Genomic DNA, 20,433 nt, shown 5'->3' with positions numbered 1-20,433 from the left:
CCACTAGGTAGGAGGGAGATGAGACGGCAGAAAGGGCTCATAAAAGTGCAGAACATTCACTTGCCTCAGATTACCCCTGCGACGGATTCAAAGCTCCCCCATAGGCGCATGGGGAGCGCCCTTTGTCACAGAATCAACTTTCATCTTTCAGAAATGGAGGTTTACAACGGAAGCACAAGTCAGTAGAAAAGGAATGCACCAAATCGTTTATCTCCGGATTATTGAAACATGCTGTAACAACCCATTTTATTGAGGCAAAAGTCTATGTATTTACATAACGCCCATAGACTCTAACTGTTGTGAATCACGGGCATTTTAAGTTTACATCACGTGGGTTCCACCAGTGATACATACACGTCGAATTTCTACAGCCTTAAATTACTAGTGCAATAATTCAATTTGTTAATTCCACCAACCACTTTTCAATTCAATGATAACTCACAAAATGATCACTATCATCAAATTGTCCCCTGGTTTTGTACCCAGGAGAAGGAAGGAGTCAGATACTGCCAGCACCCTATTGTCATTGGGAGCACTCTCCTATATAGGAGCAGCGGCTTTGTTTCAATTGTTTTAGTAAACGACTATTCAAGTATTGCAGTTCTAACTCGTTCTGCAACGAAGCAAAAGGCACAGGGCGGTTTTGAATAATCACCGCGCGGCATCCTGCATCGAGCATGCCCCGTGCATTTTATTAGATTGTGTAATCCCATGCACCATGATTTTATACCTGGGTCGATGTTAAAAGAACTCGATCACACACGTTTTCTCTCTTGTTTTTCTCTCTCTCTCTCACACACATTATATATGTTTGCTATGAAGGGTTATGTATGCTGCTATTAGTCACAGATCTCTGGTTACTACAAACTTCTCCTCGCTCTCAACTGAAGCCCCATCACAATTCGTAGAAGGCTCAAACATGGATAATAATGCCCTACGTTAAAAAGTTTTTTCCTCCAAACCCTCGTTCTCTTTCTCTAATACATAACTAGATATATACATTTAAATATATGCCATGTCGCCACGCAGTTAATCTAGTGTGTTTCGATTTCCTTCATTAACCCAAATGACTTATTTGCCTAATGCATGGGAAGCAAACACCAACACGTTCCCCGTCATTCAAACATTTCTCACAATGATGAAACCTTTATAAGACAGTTCGCCACCTAAAACTGACCATCCTTCTCCCACTGCGTGTCTGCTGCCGCCGAGAGTTGCAAGCGAGTCTGCGGACGTTGACACCAATGGGATAAAAACATGTCTTTAGCCATGTTTTGGGTAGCATTCGAATAGTTCCAAACTTCACTGTTACCTACTGGTGGAACTCCACTGAATTTCGTTGCTGCATGGGAAAAGAAAATCATTGGATATCTACAGGGCTCGCCATGGAATGTCTTACCAACACCTAGCCAACCAATTAGTTACACTGAATACACGGCGCAGTTGATTAATAGATTATATTGTTTTTGTAGAGTAAGTCAAATGTCTGACCAATAACTTGTTCTAACATGGGCTGGAGTTGCCAAGAAGACAAATCTAGAAAAAAGTAAGCCGATATTTAAATTGCTGCTACTGACAGAGTTTAAAATGTTTCCAAAGCTTCACGACTGGAACTTTGGTGGTCGCCGTGATGTGAAATTATCCTTGTTGGGTTGAAAATGGTACTCTGCTGTTTCTTTTACATTTAAATACTGGAAATCTGAAACGCTGAGCTTAACAAACAGCCAATGACATTGACCATATTTGCCGAGAACTGGGGATCATGGACTGGTTACAGAAGGGAAGATGGCTCCCTGCCTCCCAATCTCCCGGTTCTTTCCCAGGCATTTCCTTCCCCACGTGTTTATCCAATTTCCTTCTTAAATCCCCAAATTGAGCCTGCTTCCAACACCCTCTCAGACAGCACATTGCAAATTCGAACCACTGGCTGCACGCGAAGGGTTTGTCACTCTGTGCTTCTTTTATAAACACCTAATGTCCTCTGGTTCTCGATCCTTCCCAGAAGAGGAACTGTTTCACCTTGTCTACTCTGTCTAAAAGCCCTCATGGTTTTTAAACATGATGCATTTTTCAATCTTCCATTCTCTTTAGGAGAACGACCCTAACTTCTCCAATCGAACCCGGTATAGGATGTCTCTCAATACTCCGCGCACCTTCTCCCATCCTTCCCAAAGAGCGGTGCGCCCAATTGGACACAGTACTGCAGTTGCAGCCAAACCAGTGTTTTGAATCTATGCTCTAAGCTTTTATTTACTGTAGAAAGACCTTGGTCCCAAGTGCATTTGTTAAACTTTCTCTGCACGTCCTGTCACCTTTTAGATGCTCTATCTGTTTCCGCCCTCCCCGTTCTTCTTATCAATGTGAACGACTTCACACTTCCCTGCATGTCATTGCTTTTGCCATGTGACTGTCCATTCCACCAACCTCTTGCTGATCTCTATCCTCCTCACAGTTCTCGGTATGTTCAGATTTTGGTGAAACTTGTGTCTAATTTGCTTACATTTGCAACTGTGGCCATAAACTGCCGACAGAAAGTTGAGATGTAAGTAGGTTTCACATGACACAAGACTATCACTTGCAAAAAGATGGAATTAAATCGGCGGAACAAAACTGCAATGATAATTTGGATTTTCTACTTTCCTGTAGCCTATTATATTTTTGAAGGCGAAGATTGAAAATGGGCTTAAATAGTTGGATTGGCTTTTATAAAAGAACGTGGAATTACCACTTCACTCTTTTTTTGCACCTCATTCAGATTCAACTTAAAGCATTGATCATTGTTTGGGACCCCCATTTTGTGGCGCCTATTCTCAGTCAATATCCTGGGGGTGGTACATTCGACTTAAACTGCTGTAAGCCAACAATGTCCCACAAGTCTGGATTTTCACTAATCTTGCGTGAAGTGTGACAGTATCTTTTGGAAAGTAGCTATCTCGTGCAGTCGTGTTTACCCAGGCTCAGGATTGCAATGACTCGAACGTGTGTTGGTTATGCTAGAAAGTGTAACGGTCAGACCAACTAATTACCGTCCTGCGCCTTTAATTCTGTAAAAAAAAGTTGAGCTCTCCAAACTGTTTTTTCTCCCTCTCTCTCTCTCTGTGATATCTCAGCAGTTCCCCTTTAAAAGTAACAGCCCTCAGCACGCGTTGCTATAATAGGAAGGAGGCGATGTCCTGACAGCCAATGGGTACCTGGAGGGGGCGGTGACTTGCGGGTCCCGATAGAAAAGGCGCGGAGTCGGCGCTGGCCGGAGCTGTCAATCAGACAGAGAAAGAAAAAGCTTTGCAAGTCAGTGGCGTTAAAGGATTACACTAAATGCAGAGCGAACTCCTCCTCCCCAATTACTCACACAAGGCTTTGCTTTGCAGAAGAGTAACTTACTAAAAACAACAAGCCTTCAAGTCTGCAGCTTTTTGCATCGAGATCAGACATTGCAAAAAAAAACCCTTGTCTTTTTCCTCTCTCCATGTGATCAATTATCGACAACACATCTTGATGGGAGCTGTATAAAGAGAGCGGGCTAACCCACCCCCCTTAAAAAAAAACGATTCCAAGTGACGTGATTGTTATTACTTTTCTTTTCCTTCTCCCGGACCTGTGGTTTTGACCTCGTATTTTTCCCCCTCTCCCCCTCTGAAAAATAAGAACAAAAACTGAGGGAGAGGTTTTTTTTAAAGAGAACTGTGCCTCAATGCATGGGCTAGGTCTGCGACTTATGGAAGTTCTGGGCTCGAAGTCTGAACAAGACACGTGTAATTTCCGTCAGTCAGCGATGCTTTTCCACGGAATCTCAGGGGGTGAAATGCAGGGAGTTATGGAAGAGATGGAAAGACGAGCCAAGAACGAGCCAGCCATCAGCTCGGGGGTAGACATGGGGGAGAGAGACACGGTAGGCAACAGAGCTTTGACAATTATAATATTTTATATATTGTATATCTATAGAGGACTGCCCTGAGATTGGGCAACTGTTGTTTAAAATAATTGTGTGCACCTACGGTTCACCAAGTTTTGTATTTTTATTCATTTAAAAAAAGCAGAATTGAGAATATATTTAATTGCAAAGATACCAAAATGTCTAAAATTCAAACCAAATAGCCAACACTCAGCCGTACCGATATCATCTGGGGCATTTATCAGATTTGTATGATTTAATTAGGTATTAAAATTAATCAGATTTTAAGTGGAGATGTACTTGAGGGGGAATCCAACAACTTTAGAGAATTCTAACCTCGTCTTTTTTTTAAAAAAATAAACTCTACCTACCAGCAGATCCGACTAGTTTTTGGAGTGTAACCCAGCCTTTTTAAAAAATTTGTGATTGTTCTCTCTCGAAACAACAAAAAAACTTAGTAAAGAAATCAACTGCTTTCGGTATCTCCCTTGAATTTGATGAAGTTTTCTTGTCACAAATTGAAACGGCGAATTAAAGCCGGTTGGTGCGTTCAGGTCAAGGAGACTGGAATGAGATAACTGGAGAAAATCAAAAACGCGGTGGCAGAAGGGAGTTTCTCTAAAGGTATATTGCTCCGAGTAAGCCTCTGTAGGAAGATGAAATGTAAAAAAGAAGCCGTTTAACTTGGTACAATGTATCAATTGAATCTAATAACAGAACGGCACATTTGACGGCTAACTCTGTCGAAGGCGGTTTAAACGGTTTCACAGGATTTGTTAGAATGCCCACTGACTTTATTCGGACAGGTTTATTTCACACCGCTGCCGGGGCTGCTTCGCTGCGTTGCTTCAGACTTCAGGATGGGGAAAGGCCTACTGTATCATAAATAATAACACATGTTATTAAAGCCGCGACTTTAAAAGTGACAGTCATTCCAGGAAAATATGATTAATGGTAGGGGGAAGGAATAAGGGATCCAGATAGGCAAAAGTGTGTTCGAAAAAGTGGAATTGGTAGCGGGCAGATATATTCTGCACCTCAGCACTGATGAGATGTTTTAAACTGCAGTTGTGGTGATGGGTATAAGCAAAAGGTCTGTGTGCATAACGGAGCAGATAGACCATGGTTACTCATGAGGTTCATTTTGAATGCGTGTGAGAAATTGAACTTAAAAGTCTCTCAAAGGGCCGGCACAAGTGCATTTTTTACATTGCGGCGAGCTGAGGGAAAGAAACGAGTATGTGCAATTTCGATGTATACATTTGGTTAACTAGTAACTCGATACTAAACAGCACAGCTACGGTTAGAACACATCCGATAATTATTGTTTGCATTATATCATTTGCAAAAATAAATAAAACGTGGCGGTGGAATTCACTCCACCAAACTTGGAAAAGTAAATGATCTGATTCATGGTCGATTTAATGGATGGTCTTTCGCCAGATGATAAGATGTAACCCTATCTGTGGTGCGTTGCAAAGTGGGTGCTGATGGGGTATATCCTGCTGGTGTTTTTGCAGACTATGCCGTCCATTAGTAGCGAGAGACCGGCTCTGTGCGCAGGCTGTGGGGGGAAGATCTCTGACCGGTATTATCTGCTGGCTGTGGACAAGCAATGGCACATGCGTTGCCTCAAGTGCTGTGAATGTAAACTGGCCCTGGAATCCGAATTGACCTGCTTCGCTAAGGATGGCAGCATCTATTGCAAAGAGGATTACTACAGGTACCTAGACATGTTTTAAAAACACATACAAACACACAATCAATTTGTTAACTTGCAGAAAAACCGAGGCCCAATATTTTACATACAGTAAACCAGACAGAATATCATAATTTTACAACAATTAAGTGGAGTAGTCAGATTTGGACCTCCCGAAGTTAACATTACTGCCATCCTTATCTGAATCCATGTGCCTGAATTAGACTTTGTCAAGAAGCACTTCAGAACAGATAGCATATTTGTTACTCATTGAAACCGGGGCAAAGTGGGACCATTTCTTTCAAGTGACGAACTGGGCCTGAATAATTAATGCAGGGCCCTTTCTTTAATTGTTTTATGCAGTGAGATACCAAAGGTTTAAGATGGATTTACTGCAGAGTCCTGTTACCGTGCTCAAAAACATACCGTCGAAACGAAGCGAGAGGACTATGTATTCGTGCTAGAAATGATTCGCGACGCTTAATTCAAATGCCCAATTAAATTATTATAAGCTAAGGCCCGGGTTGCTTGTAACCAGTTACTGGAGGCACTTAATATGGATGTATATTTTTAAAAACAAGATATTGGCAGTAGAAAATAGAGTACAATCGGAACAGCGAAATGTGACCTGTTAATATTCTAATATTGAATTATGTTCTGAATTGTATTAGATAGCATTTAATGGCAGCAGCGCAGTTTAATATGAGGGAATGCACAGCACCCAGTACGAAAAGTCCATTAGAATAATCTGGCTGGCCTCAAAACATCCTCAATTCATTGGGCCCACGGAGTTGCAGCTATTTTAACAGCGGAAGAGCAGGAACTAACCTGCGGTTAAGCTGCCTGCATTTATACTGGGGTCTGCTTATGGCATTAGATTGACTCTGAGTTATCACTAACTATGGTTTGAATTTAACTTGTGGCGAACGCAAGAGATGCGCGCTGTTTTGCTTGGCTGAGCGATTCACCCTGTAGATTTAGTCCCCCCCACCCCACTCTCTCTCTCTCTCTCTGTCTTACCCCCCCCCCCAACCTCCCAGCTATTCATATTGGGCAGGGACGTAGGGAGAAGATAAGCCCCTCCAAACTGATGGTAGATTATTCACGGGGAGTTTAGCAGGAGTCCATTACTGTATTTGAAAAGAATAAATGTTTTCACACTTTTTCGGTCGCAGTGGAAAACTAAATTAACACGCGAGCTAGAGAAAGCCCAACATCTTTTCAAAGTAGGGACACACGTGAGTCTATGGATGAGAATATGAAGGGGGTGGGGGGAGATAAATGATCATCTAACGGACACAATCCACATTCAGAGAATTAAGTGAACTCTTGATGCGAAGATGTTGCCAGTAATAAACATATCCAAAGATCCCGACTATTTACTCGCGATTTCACCACGCAACCGCCAGATTGTCCGGTGCGACCAATTCCGCCGCGCACATTTTTATTTACATAGTTCATTCAAATAGTTAATTTTTTAATGATGCGGTTTTGCACCGAGCGTAATGTTTTATGCATGATCTTCTAATTAGGGGACCGCGCCACGTAATTTAAAGCAACTCGCCAAATTAAAACCTGGTGTTTATTTCAGCATGCATGTGCTTTTATAGCAGACACCCGAATCAGCCAAAGATATTTGACGTGCTACCTCAAACAGAATAAATGCGCACTGTTTATGAAAAAAAAGTGGAAAGGAATCACACAGATAAGTCTCAGTTCAAGTAAAACAGCGAATGCCATGCAAGTCAGTAACAGTAATGTCATTGAATTGTCACAATTTTTCGCGGGGAATGTTAAAGTTATGAACAGATCGGAGTTTTCACCATTATAGTTTAAATTTCAAATCGTCCTGGTTTAAAAACAAACGGAATAACTTGCTTCGCTAGTGTTTGAATAGTTAATGAAAGTGGAATTGCAATGCATTTAAATGATTCAGGCGGTATAATCTGGACTTTAAAATATAAAAAAAAGATTTTCCCAGTGGGCCCCACCAAGAGTGCTCCAACTTTGAACCCTCAAAGCAGAAGCAACTCATTATCCAAATAACGACTGATTGAGTTCCTTTTTTTAACAATGTCTTCCTGCACGGAATTGCGTTACAGCAATGACGATTTTTGAAATAGCAAATACACACAAAAATACGACACATCGTTCATTTTCAAGCGCCACCGTGGAACTGGTCTCGACAATGTTTAGCACCCACCCTGACGGTCAGAAGTTGTCCAGGCCAGGGTGACATGACAACCCCAACCGCAAGAGCGAATGATTTTTTTTAAAAAAATACATTTTGGACCGACACAGCAAAAGCAAACACATTACGAATCTGGCCTTTATATCAGAAGGATCACAGTTAATTCTGTTAATATCTGGAAAACTAAAGTGGCAAACTTCACAGCTGAGAGTAACTGCCTTCAGCGACTAAAACTGGCAGGGCTCTGCTAGCTGGGAAGGTTGGGGTGGAAGCGGTATGGGGGTGCTGTTAGGGAGTAAATTGCATTGATTGTTGGTGTGTATTGGGGGGGGGCACCCGAGATACATTTAGAAAGAACCCTCTTATATCGGTTTAGACGGCTACTGAACATTCATAGCCACCATAAAAAAGATGTAAGACGTTAAACGATTTGTCATAAAAGGTATCAAAACGTTTTAATATTTATGCTTCCCCCACCCCCCGCAGGAGATTCTCCGTGCAGAGGTGCGCCAGATGTCACCTCGGAATCTCAGCATCAGAAATGGTGATGAGAGCAAGAGATCTGGTCTATCACTTGAACTGTTTCACATGCACAACTTGCAACAAAATGCTGGCAACCGGCGATCACTTTGGGATGAAGGACAGCCTGGTGTACTGCAGGATTCACTTCGAGACTTTGATTCAGGGGGAATTCCAGGCTCACTTCAATCACACGGACGTGGGCTCCAAGAGTGGCACTGCCCTGGGGCTACCGTTCTACAACGGGATGGGCACTGTGCAGAAAGGACGACCCCGTAAGAGGAAGAGCCCAGGACCCGCGGCTGACCTCACAGCTTACAACGCAGGTAGGACTTCCTAAACAAGCACTTCATCCTTAACCCGATGGAGAATTGAGTTGGTCCTGGTGTTGGAGCTCGAGTTCGTGTTTGTAATGACACACGGTGTCTTAAAGTTTTAGGCCAGTTTGATTACCAGAGGAATTCCTATCGCTGTTACAAAAAGAAGCAAAACACCCTGGAGACAGAACAAGTAGTGTCAAACTACCTGCCACACAATGTTGTTTTAATTCGCTAACACCGATTTAATTTGATTTATTATTGTCAAGTGTATACAGAGAAAAGTATTGCTTTTCGCTCGTTATACAGACAAAGCATACCGGTCATAGAGAAGGAAACGAGAGAGTGCAAAAATGTAGTGTTACAGTCATAGCTAAGCTGTAAAGAAAGATCAACTTAATGCTTTCTTTATCCACTAAAATTGACGAATAACTCAGTCACTAACTCCTGCGCTTGAACCTACGGCTGGTGACTTAGAATGAATAACAAATGGGAATAGAGAATAGTGTATTTAACTATTCTAAAATCCAGTGTTCCTATTCCAACAACTGGGTCACTGTCTCTTTGTATCTGGAACCCGCTGGCGCCGTCCCAATGAACGCAACTTCCCATTTGTGGGACTCCGTCCCCCCCCCCCCCCCCGCCAAATTACTGTTAGAGCTTTCCACCCCCACCCCTTCCAGCAGCATCTTTTCATGCCTTGTTTACTGAGACACGTTATTATTCTTCTTAAAGGAAAGCTCCTCGCAGTTTAGGCGGGAACTCTGCAGTAAACCAAACATGTGAATTATCTGCATGAAGAGGTTGCAGGAGAGGAGGACTCAGTTGGGAATGGAGGTTGTTTGTGTCAAAGGGAGCGCCTGCTTCAAGAAAAACTGATATAAAAAAAAACAAAACCGGGGTGAACCTATTTGTTAACAGAAAAGGAGCCGGTTCTCTTGGAAGTACTGCTGTGCAAGAGTGATGTTGAACTGATAAAAAAAACACAACCCTTTAAATGTCCCCTTCAGTCGCTCTTAGACTAGGGAGCGACTGTTGGGAGTTTAAAAAAAAGTTGGTGAGGATTGTCGAATTTAATGGTCGGGTGATATTCGCATTTAATTAATAGGCCAAGTGGTTTGTGGCGGAAAGCAGTTCTGTGAGGGTTTGGCTTCTGATGTTCCTCACAAGTTGCAGGAAATGTTTTCCCTTCAGCTGTGTGAACGGCGTTTGAAAAACATTGCAATGCAAATCTAGAATGTAAACATGCTCAGGGCTCCACACCTCCCACACTCCCTACACGCCCCCCCCCACACATCTTCCTGCCACGACACATCCCCTCCTATTCCCCCACACCCCGTCCTATCCCCCACCCCTCCTCCTGCCCCCCAAAACCCCTCCTGCCCCTCACATCCATTTCGGTCCCGTACTACTCCCACACCCTTGATATCCCCCACTCTTCCTACCCCCCACATCCCCACACTCGTCTCCTACCCTCCAAACACACCCCACACCCCTCCTGCACCCCCCCACGCGCCCTCCTATCTCCAAAACCCCTCCTGCCCCCCCACACCCCGTCCACCCCACACTTCCCTCCTACCCTCCACACCCCCACTTACTCCCCACTTCTCTTCTATCCCCCACACCCCCTCCTACTCCACACACACTCTTACCCCTCACAGCCCTTCCACCCCCCACTCCCCTCCTATCCTCCGCACCTCTCTTACCCCCCTCTCCCTTCCTATCCCCCACACCTCTCCTACCTCATACACCCGCTTACTCTCCACTCCGCTCCTACCCCTCCGTACCCCCTCAACCTCCGGCCCCCCACACCCCTCCTACCCTCCACATCCTCTCCAACCCCTTACTACTTATTTTAACACGGATGGTAGAAACTTCTGAAAATATTGAGGAGAAAATCCCTTCAAAACTCTCGAACCACGTAACTTCGATTCTCTGATTCTCAATTGTCTCAGAAATAGTTGAAGATGTTATGAACGAAAGAACAATAAAAAGGTTGTACACAATCAAAAATGTATCTCCAAAATTGGAGGGAATTCGCTTCCGCCCGGAATGATTCAGTGACACTTTTAATAGAAATAAAATGCATCTGAGGCAGGTTGTGCCTTTTGGTTTTGCTGAGGAAGGCAGGGATGGAGGCGGGGCTGGTGTGTCTCCAGTTTTACATGTATGTCTTAAATCCTGGGAACCAGGGCGAACAGGACGGGTGAACAGAAAAGATTGACCTTCTGATTTGACTCCTTGTCGGAGCTTTACAATGGGAATACTTCCTACTCCCTCCACCTCATTCTCTGCCCCAATAATTAAACGTCCCAGAAAGACACAGGTCCGCTTAGAAACTTGGGAGAAATAATGGCGTTCCCGCTGTCAGTGAAGCCTCAGGTATTTTATTCATATTTTTGGGCAGGGTTCCCAAACTGGTGTGAATGGAACATTTCGTAGCATTATGACCACACTATTTGCACGTCTTGTATGTTGCACGTTTACAGATATAGAGGGTTAAATTATATCCAGCAAATCCCTTCATGTGCGCACTTTGTATTGCATGCAGGTGGGAAAACAACACATCCAGTACTTTCTGTTTGGCAACTGCAAGTACACCTCATGTTAACCTGTGCAGCAAGTAGGGAACCCCTGCAATGGTTGCATCAAACGTTTCAATGCTCTAAACGCCGTGAATTCTCCTTCAAAGAGTCTAGGAGTTTTACTGGAGGCTTTTTTTTAACCGCGTTAAGCTAGAGTCTTTAGAGGGTTGGGGCAGAGGGGGGTGGTTCTGGCAGCACTTGGCAGTTTTTTTTAAAAGATGAGGATGGACCCTGACAAGTGGAAAACAGTTCAGATAGATGCCGAAACATCAAACGCCTTCTTTCCCAAAGTTCTTTACATTTTTTTTGCCCATCAATAGTGGTGATGGTGGTGGGCCAAGAAGGGGGGGGGGGGTGGCTGGTGGTAGCTGTTTTTTTTCTGGCGGCTTTGCGGGAGGTCTCCAGTGTTTGGGAGTCAGTAAAAATCAATGGGTGAAACCTTGTGGAACAAGCTTTTAGTTGAGAACTGAACACCTGTACAAAACTGCAAATCCCCGAGCAGATTCCCAGCAAATCAAAAAAAGACAATTTCTTCAAGTGCATTAGATTGGCTCGAACTCAATTGCAACATTTTATAAATCAAATCCGCTAAGATTCCTTTTATCTTTCAGGCACCGTCAACAGAACGTCATCCCGACTCCAAACCGCTTACCATTTCGTGGAATTATAATTCATTTATTCAAAATTCCACAATCAATTAATTATCAAATACTTATTTTGGGTCGAGTAAAAGCAAACACGATTACATCGCATTTATCCACTTTCAACAGTAACCTTTGGGGAAAAGATTAGTGCTATTAGAGAACGCAAATGTATGAATTTCATGGCGTATTTAAAAAAATCCACCATCTGAGTAAATAACTTTTTTTAACAACCTGTACGTGAGAAAAACATTAAACTATTTGCATTAAATCATACACACGTGCATATTCCCGCAGCAGTTGGACACCCAGTCACAAATTAATCTGCAGTCAATCAAATAAACATCTTGCAAACCTTCGGAGTCACTCCAGATGTATTCACTGCCTCCCCAAATGACTGCATTTAGGGATTTAGCTCCCTAAATTCCCCGTCCCCCTCTCCCAGTTGAAATATACTCCTGTTTCTATTTCTCCCCTCCCCCCTCTTCGTGGAGAAATTCGAGGTGTATTGGTTTGTAATTTAAAATTAGCTGCGCCGTTCTGGATAATCTTCCACTGAATGCCATTTTTCTACAATAGGTAATTATCCGTGCACATTTCACAAAACCTTGTTTTTTTTGTGTTCTAAACCCTGACAGTAAGGCGGAAGCCAGCGGCTTTCTATAAACTTGTCAATATATTCATGCTTACCTCATTACCTAATTCACTTCGCTCCAGTAGCAGGCTTCAATTATGCTAATTAGAGCCTATTGCCTAATAATTACATATTTCCATCACTCAACATCTTGTTGGTACACATGAAACGGGCTATTACAATTCTGTAAGAGAGAGAGAAAAAAACACCAGTTGTTCGATTGGACCCAGAGAGAAGGAAGCAATTCGAGCAACCATTTCGAACAGAAAAAGATAAAGAAATCTGATGAGGCCAATTCTCTCACAGGCCTTCCCTTGGTTGTGCTTAATATTTGCCATAATTGATGTGATTTCTTTTCCTTCCCTGACCCGGCAGCCGACGTTAAATGTTAGTGATTGCATTGAAAGGGACAGGAAAGTTTAAATTACACTTGTAGTTGATGACATTAGTGTTACTTTCCACAGACCTTCAAAGCCCTGAGCATTTCTCCCTTTACTTTTATGTTGGTGATTTATTTACCTCTATTCCCCAAAGCCCCAGCGCAGAACCAACACCGCTTAGTTGATTTTAATTGAAGGAAACTCATCGGAAGCGGAGGAACAGATTTGAGGTTAAAGGAAAAGTCCACTGCCCATTGACTCCCCCCTCTGTCCTCTCCTGAGTCTGTTAAATATTTCTCCACATAAGAATCGCCGTTGCTGTAAATAAATCCACTGCCCACTGACTCCCCCCACACCACCCCCAACGCCCCAGCAACAAACTCCTGGAATTTGGTTACACTACAATCCCTTTTCCCGTTAATTTGTTCCCAGTTATTAACCTGTTGGGTTTACAATTCCCGACACATTGCACCGACTAGGGTGCTGACCTTGAACGAGTTCTAAACGCAGGACGGAACCCCTCTCTCTTTTTCTTTCTCTCCACCTTTTCTTCAATATTCAATCATGTCAGAGCCAGTAAATCCCCAAATCCCGGCACGCCACAAAGGACCACTGGTATTTAATCCCTGTGACACTGCGGCGCTAGATCAATGCAGACTGAGTTTGGAACGCCGAGCCGGAATTTGGAAAAACGTAAACAAATATTTGCATCGACATAAACGGATAGTTTTGCCAGTTAACCGTGAGATTACAAAACTCAGCAATTTGGAGTTACGCGATTCTTTCCAGTTGTTTGGAAGGGAATACAGTCGTATTAAAGCGCATAAAAACTGATAAATATAATGGCATTCCTCCTATAATCTTGGAAATGTAATTGTACATTAGCTGTGGGTAGGTTGTAGTCAATAATTGCAAAAGTAAAATCATGGATTAGTGTAACCAGGTCCCTATAATGCAGCATTGTTAGTTGAGTTCGGGAGCTCTTAACCCTTTGAACTTTTCTAATTGAAAGGAAACTCCCTCATCGCAGCGGTCCAAACACCTCCACTTGCTTTTTAACAGCAGGCAGTAAATTGTAGGATCATTATGTGGTGAACCGTGGTTAATTTTTAAATGGTCGATCGATAATTGAACAGCAAATATTTCTGTACTGAGATTCACCATCAAATGCAGAGCAATTGCCCAAAGTGGGGCCGTGAGAATCTGATGTTTATTAACTACATGAAGATAATTTAATATTAATATTTTATCTTTTATTTTTGCCGGCATCCCCCAATTGATACGGAGTCTTTTATTTTTCCTTCTTCATTTGTGAACCTATTGAAAAGTTAGTTGAATCCCCTGCCTCTGGAACACTGTCTCCCCCTAGAGGTTTTTCTGTACAATCAGGGGAGCAGCGACCATTCAGTGACAACATGCCATTTGCAAAATTTGATTTCAACAATATAAACCTCGGGTACTTTCAAAAAATGAAGACTGGGCAAATCACAACAAAGCCCGCATTTATCTCCCTGGATTAAAACCATTTCCTCTGGATGTATTTCCACAAGCTTCTAAACGAGGGTTTGTTCAATGACTTGCTCAGTTATGTTACGAGGTGAATTTTGTAATCTAGGATTACAGCATTAAAAAAAACACAACAGCAACCTATCAAAACAGATTGCAGCTTTTTGCGACTAGACTTCTCAGTGTCTAACGACATTTCTGAGAAGATTTGGCACTTTTTGAATACTGGGAAACAGATACAAGTGGGGAGCACCACATGTGGTTTTGTGAGTAGCTGCAAACAGCAGTATCAGATGCTGGAACATTTTAAACCTTTGACCATCTTGGCATTTGTTCAGAACAGAGGTCTCTATTCCATCAGCTAATTTAAAGATTTACCTCTCGACACAAAGTGAATGCAGCTGAACATTGTGAGAAATGTGAAAGTGATTGATTACAGTTATCTTTTCATATCTGAAATAATGTGATGATCTTAAATTTTATGAGTTAATTCTAAATAGGGTAATTGTACTGTGAATAGCAAATATAAGTGCGACATTTCTCCCTTAGAACGGTTTGGCCTTAGGAACTTTATTCGGAACTGTGCCATTTTATGTCTTCTCAAGCACAATGAAGGCCATCCTTGGGGCATATTTGAGGCTTGTTGCTTTGTCTAAATCTTTTTGAATAATGTCACTGCTTGCCAATGCAGGTTACTCAGAAATGAATGCCAGTAATTGTGAATGACGTAACATGTACACCACTTTTGATGAGTCACAGTTGCTTTCTTAAAGCGGCAGCACCCAAACTGACAAATTATCATTCAACACTGAGTTTTTTTTTTATTAGTGTCACAAGTAGGCTTACATTAAAACTGCAATGAAGTTACTGTGAAAATCTCCTAGTTGCCACACTCTGGCACCCACCCAGGTACACTAAGGGAGAATTTAGTATGGTCCATCCACCTAAGCAGTATGTCTTTCAGACTGTGGGAGGAAGCCAGAGTAAACCCATGCTGACATGGGGAGAACATGCATACTCCGCACAAACAGTGACCCAAGCCAGGAATTGAACCCAGCTGCCTGGCGTTGTGAGGCAGCAGCGCTAACCATTGTGCCACCGTGCTATCCAAACATTAGTGAGCATTCCCACAGAGTGGAAGGGTATGGATTTGAATTCTCACTCACCTCAATTTCTGATCTCAGTTGGGCTGCATGAGGGCAACAATTTGAATGGTTACCATGACTGCTGCAGAGGCTGGTGGCAGCAGCCAACAAGTTGATGGTGCATAGCTGTAGAGGTACTTTTCCTGGAGGTGAACTTGCCAGAGAGCATGGATGAAAGCATATTTACCAGAAGGGGAACTGAAAAATAGTTCACTAATTTTAATACCATTTCAAATCATTTATACCTCGGAATCAGGAATCTGACCGATCAAGAATGTTGTTAAAGTCCTTTTTGCTGTAAATAAATTCACAATGTTGTGATGGAAATCAGTTTCAGAAAGATTTGCCCCTCATATTTGATTCATTAGTGTTAATTTCTAAGCCTCTAGTTTCAGGTTTTGATTAGAAGGAACACAAGGGTGAAGTGTGAAGATCCGTGTTGTGACTGTACCAACCAGGATGTGCTGAAACTAAATGCCTAGAGTAAACATAATAGCAATGATATTTTTCAATAGGTTGCTTCTCTTGCTTCCTGGCTACACATCCTGGGAATAAAAATGACAATGATGCAACTGCAAGAAATATTCTCTCATTTCAAAAATATTTAGTCAGAAAATTTGCACTGCTTTCAGAGTAATCCCGAACTTGCAAAATGGGAAGGAATAATTTAACCCACTCACATCTAATATATATTTTTGTTGTTAGATGCCACTCTCTTGAAGTAATAGACAACTAAAAATTGATGAACAGTTTGTTCTGGAACAAATTTATATAAAAATGGCAACTTGGATTTGGGCTGTTCAGTCATCATTCCTATTACGTTCCATTATTTGGTCCATGTTGGTGTTTATAACTTCACGTGCACAGTTGTCCTCATCCTATGCACCCACCCAGATTACAGATTGGAGCCGTTATTGGACCAAAAGATGTGTGGTACGAAAATTGAAATCCAATAAGTGTGATAGATTACTATGAATATTTTAGTTAAGTATTGACAACTCTTCTTTTAACACAAATAAATATACAGGTATTTGATGTGGCAAAATACATGTGAGGCAAATACCTTTTATTCATTGTAGAGCTTTTCTACTAGTATAGAAGAAATTAATAATGACATAATTTCTATTCTCAAAATCTAAAACAAAAATGTTTATCAAAATGTGTTCAATAACTAACAATATGGATCTAAGGTGGATAATGCTTTGCCTTTCTTGGCGCTGTTTGGTCATGATGGAAACATGCCACCTTTCTAATCTAAGGCATGACATTGGGAGGAGATAATGAAATGTTGGGAGTATGGAAGAGTAGGGAAAGCGGAAGAGCAATTCATGATCGGATGCTCGCTTATGCCATAGTGCTATTGGCAAAATCTTAGAATTAGATGGCTTGCCTTCTCTCTTAGCTGGGGAGGTGTGGGTAATAAGATTGGGGATCTTAAAAAAAGTACATTTTTCTGACTAGTTCCTTTCATTGCCTCTCTCTGATCTCTCTTAGGGCATCATGGTGATACAGTGGTTAGCACTGCTGCCTCACAGTGCCAGGGTTCAATTCCCAACTTGGGTCACTGTCTGTGTGGAGTCTATGTCTGCGTGTGGTTCCTCCAATTTCCTCCCATACTCTGATGTGCTGGTTAGGTGCATTGGCCATGCTAGATTCTCCGTCAGTGCACCTGAACAAGGGCCGGAGTGTGGTGACTAAGGAATTTTCACAGTAACTTCATTGCGGTGTTAATGTAAGCCTACTTGTGACACTAATAAATTATGTCACTGTTACCTATATGTCCAGTTTATATTCCTGAAGAACTTGTTACAGAAAAATAACGTTGACTCCGGTGTTTAAGAAATGTTCCTTATTTTGTTTGAATTTATTAACAATCCCACATCTTTCTATGATACTTCAGTTAGCAGATCTACATTTCAGCTAAATTCAATTATAGACATCAGATAGATTTTCTCTCTGGATTTCCTTCATTCATTGCAGTCATTCTTTAGAAAGTAATATTAATCTTGTCATCAAATTAAGTTTTGATATTTGGAGACAGCAAGTGGTCTCTGCAGAAGTATAATTGGAGGAAAATTTAGACTTATAACTTTATGAAATTTGTTTTGTTTACGTTTGCACCATTTGTAGTAGAGTAAAGGGAAAGAACTCCACAATTGTTTTGGTTCCTTGCACCCTCGAGAAGATCTTTATGCTTGAGTTGTAGATTACTGAAAGCTTCCAATGTGAACATATCAACTGCTGTTGAAAAAAATTGGGATCAGCAAAAATGTTCACAGTTTAATGAGAAATGACCAAAATGGGAGGAAATATTGTCAAATAATGGAAGCTTTGTTGTTTTCACATCTTCCCACACCTTTATGGGAGTTTATGAAGTAGTGGAAGGATTTGCAGGCTGATGGCCTGAGTTATTATCGCTAGACTGTTAATCCTGAAACTCAGCAATGTTCTGGGGACCCGGGTTCAAATCCCAGATAATGGAATTTGAATTCAATAGAAGAAAATCTGGAATTAAGAATCTACTGATGACCATGAAACCATTGTCGATTGTCAGAAAAACCCATTTCGTTCACTAATGTCCTTGAAGGAAGGAAATCTGCCGTCCTTACCTGGGCTGGCCTTCATGTGATTCTAAAGCCACAGCAATGTGCTTGACTCTCAACTGCCCTCCAAGGGCAATTAGAGATAGGCAATAAATGCTGGCCAGCCAGCAATGTCTATGTCCTGAGAACGAATTAAAAAATGAGCAGTCTCAATGAATGATTCTTTTCTGCCTATAGTCACATACCAGCTAATAGTGTGGATAGTCCTGTGTAGCAAAGGGAGTTTTATGGACTTTCGTAACCCATAAAATGAAGTGAGAGCAACCACAACCATATCTGTTCCCAACTGGATTTTACCCCTGAATTCAGAGCGTAAGCTTTAGTCTACATTCTTCAGAAGTGTCTGGACTGTGGTTCAAACTCAGCACCTTTGAAATCCGAGATGAAGAGTTACTGAACCAAGTTTGCTCCTATGGTATTCATAAAAAGTTGAAATGAAATATAATCATTTTCAATGGTAATTTCTATTTCATTTTGTACTTGTTTCTTTATATTCACAAATATCTGTGATAGTATTACAGTGGAAGCCATTCCCATGAAAAATGTTTAGCAACTTTTTTCCTTTTTTTATAAACAATTGCATGATGTAAAATCTTGAAATACCTCATCTGATGGTGCTCCTTTCTCTCCCCAGTGGTTTGCCCAGTGATATATTAATGAATACAGTGCTCTCTTACTTGTGGCTATCAGATTTGATGTTACAATGAACAGTGGAGCTGAATGAGAGAATGTCAGAGAATCCTTATGGTGCCGAAGTGGGCCATTCAGCCCAACAAGCCTGCAATGACAAAATCCCACCCAGGTGCTATCCCCATAACCCTACATATTTACCCTGCAAATCTCCCGGCACTAAAGGGCAACTTAGCATTGCCAATCAACCTAACCTGCACATCTTTCGATTGTGGGAGGAAACCCATGCAGACATGGGGACAATATACAAACTCCACATAGACAGTTACCCAAGGCCGGAATTGAACCCAGGTCCCTGGTGCTGTGAGGTAGCAGTGCTAACCACTGTGCCACAGTGCCACCCCAATGATTATAATACCTGATGATATTCAGGGGAGATGTTGAATTGAAACATTAATATCAGAAGCGAGGAAGTCGTAGGGAAAACAGAACTGCAAGCTATAGTTGGGTGCTTTCTTGTAGCAGAATGACATTGACAAAATCTTGGCAGTAATGGTGTGTTATCTCTCTTGGGATGGTGGTGGGGGAAAGAGCAATGAGCAATGATGTTGGGAATCTTAAAAAAACAACTGCTTTCATCCCCATTTGGGTATCACAGTTACTATTTGTCCAGTTTATATGGCTGAAAAGTAAATTACTGCAAAAATATTTGACTTCTGTGTTTAAAAAGAGTTCCTGATGGTGTTACAATTCACTATGGATCTTAAATGTGTTTATGTATTTATATGATGCTTCAGTTGTCAGGTCCATAGTTCAGCTAAATTCAATCATAGGTACAAGATAGATCTGTCCATATTTCCTGAATTTATTGCAGTTGTTCTTTAGCTGGTAATGCTAATTGCACAATGTGAATCATTCCACCATTAACTGCACTGCCCAAATTAAATGAAATACTTCCATTCTTTCATATTTTTGATGAAAATTTTGTACCTGCACTATAATACTTCTGTAATAGAGGTACAGAACTCTGGCTGTGTGCTCATGGACACATGGGCTTTTGCAAGCAACACGTTGCAATGAGATGCGCATAGAAGACCCTGGCTTTCTTTTGGTTGGGAGAAAATATCTTTTTAAGGCAATATGGATTATGTGTTTTCACGAAAGTAGGGTTGAAAATAAATGTCGTGATCAAAATCACTGATTCTTACACTTTCAACATTTTATAAATAATACCTCCTTGCTTTATTCTAATATTGAAGAGGTGAATTGTCAATACACATTCAAAGGAAATTAAAAATAGTTATATGTAATTCTGTGCCTACCAAAAAGGCAACAAAGCTTCTTGCCTTTAGTTTTATTGGACAATATTGGATCAAGCTCTAACTTGCGGAAAGTATAAGGCTCAGCAGATTGAAACAAAACAACTAGAAAATACATTTTAAACTTATTTCATAAGGTGATAAGACCACAATAAGTAACCAATGTGATGTATTGTAAATTTACTGTTTAAGTGCAGAGTTAAAATAACATCACAGAATCATTACGTTCATTTGGCCCTTTGTGTCAGAACCGATCAACGATATCAGCATAATGACAGAGAATAATTAAATTTTTTGAGGTTCAATAGCCTTCTAACATCCAGGGAGAAATTCAAGTTGTCTTAACTCACTTCTCAAGCCTAGGATGATGGA

General features: G+C 41.5%; 1 protein-coding gene across 3 annotated transcripts in view; it reads left to right on the top strand.

The window, feature by feature from the left end:
- Nucleotides 1-3,294: 3,294 nt before the first annotated feature.
- The window catches only part of LOC145358143 (LIM/homeobox protein Lhx2-like), a 134,984-nt gene continuing 117,845 nt past the window's right edge, over nt 3,295-20,433 (top strand). For all 3 annotated transcript variants that reach the window (XM_080211824.1, XM_080211825.1, XM_080211823.1), the window contains exons 1-3: nt 3,295-3,889; nt 5,413-5,615; nt 8,269-8,627. In XM_080211824.1, coding sequence (XP_080067950.1) covers nt 3,692-3,889; nt 5,413-5,615; nt 8,269-8,627 — 760 coding nt within the window. In that variant the 5' untranslated portion in view covers nt 3,295-3,691. The remainder of the gene's footprint in view (nt 3,890-5,412; nt 5,616-8,268; nt 8,628-20,433) is intronic.

This window comes from Carcharhinus amblyrhynchos, chromosome 25 (genome assembly GCF_965287045.1).
Source record: "Carcharhinus amblyrhynchos chromosome 25, sCarAmb.v2.hapA, whole genome shotgun sequence".
Taxonomy (NCBI): Eukaryota; Metazoa; Chordata; class Chondrichthyes; order Carcharhiniformes; family Carcharhinidae; genus Carcharhinus; species Carcharhinus amblyrhynchos.
The sequence above is the reverse complement of the archived record's forward strand: the minus strand, read 5'-3'. Positions and strand labels throughout refer to the sequence as shown.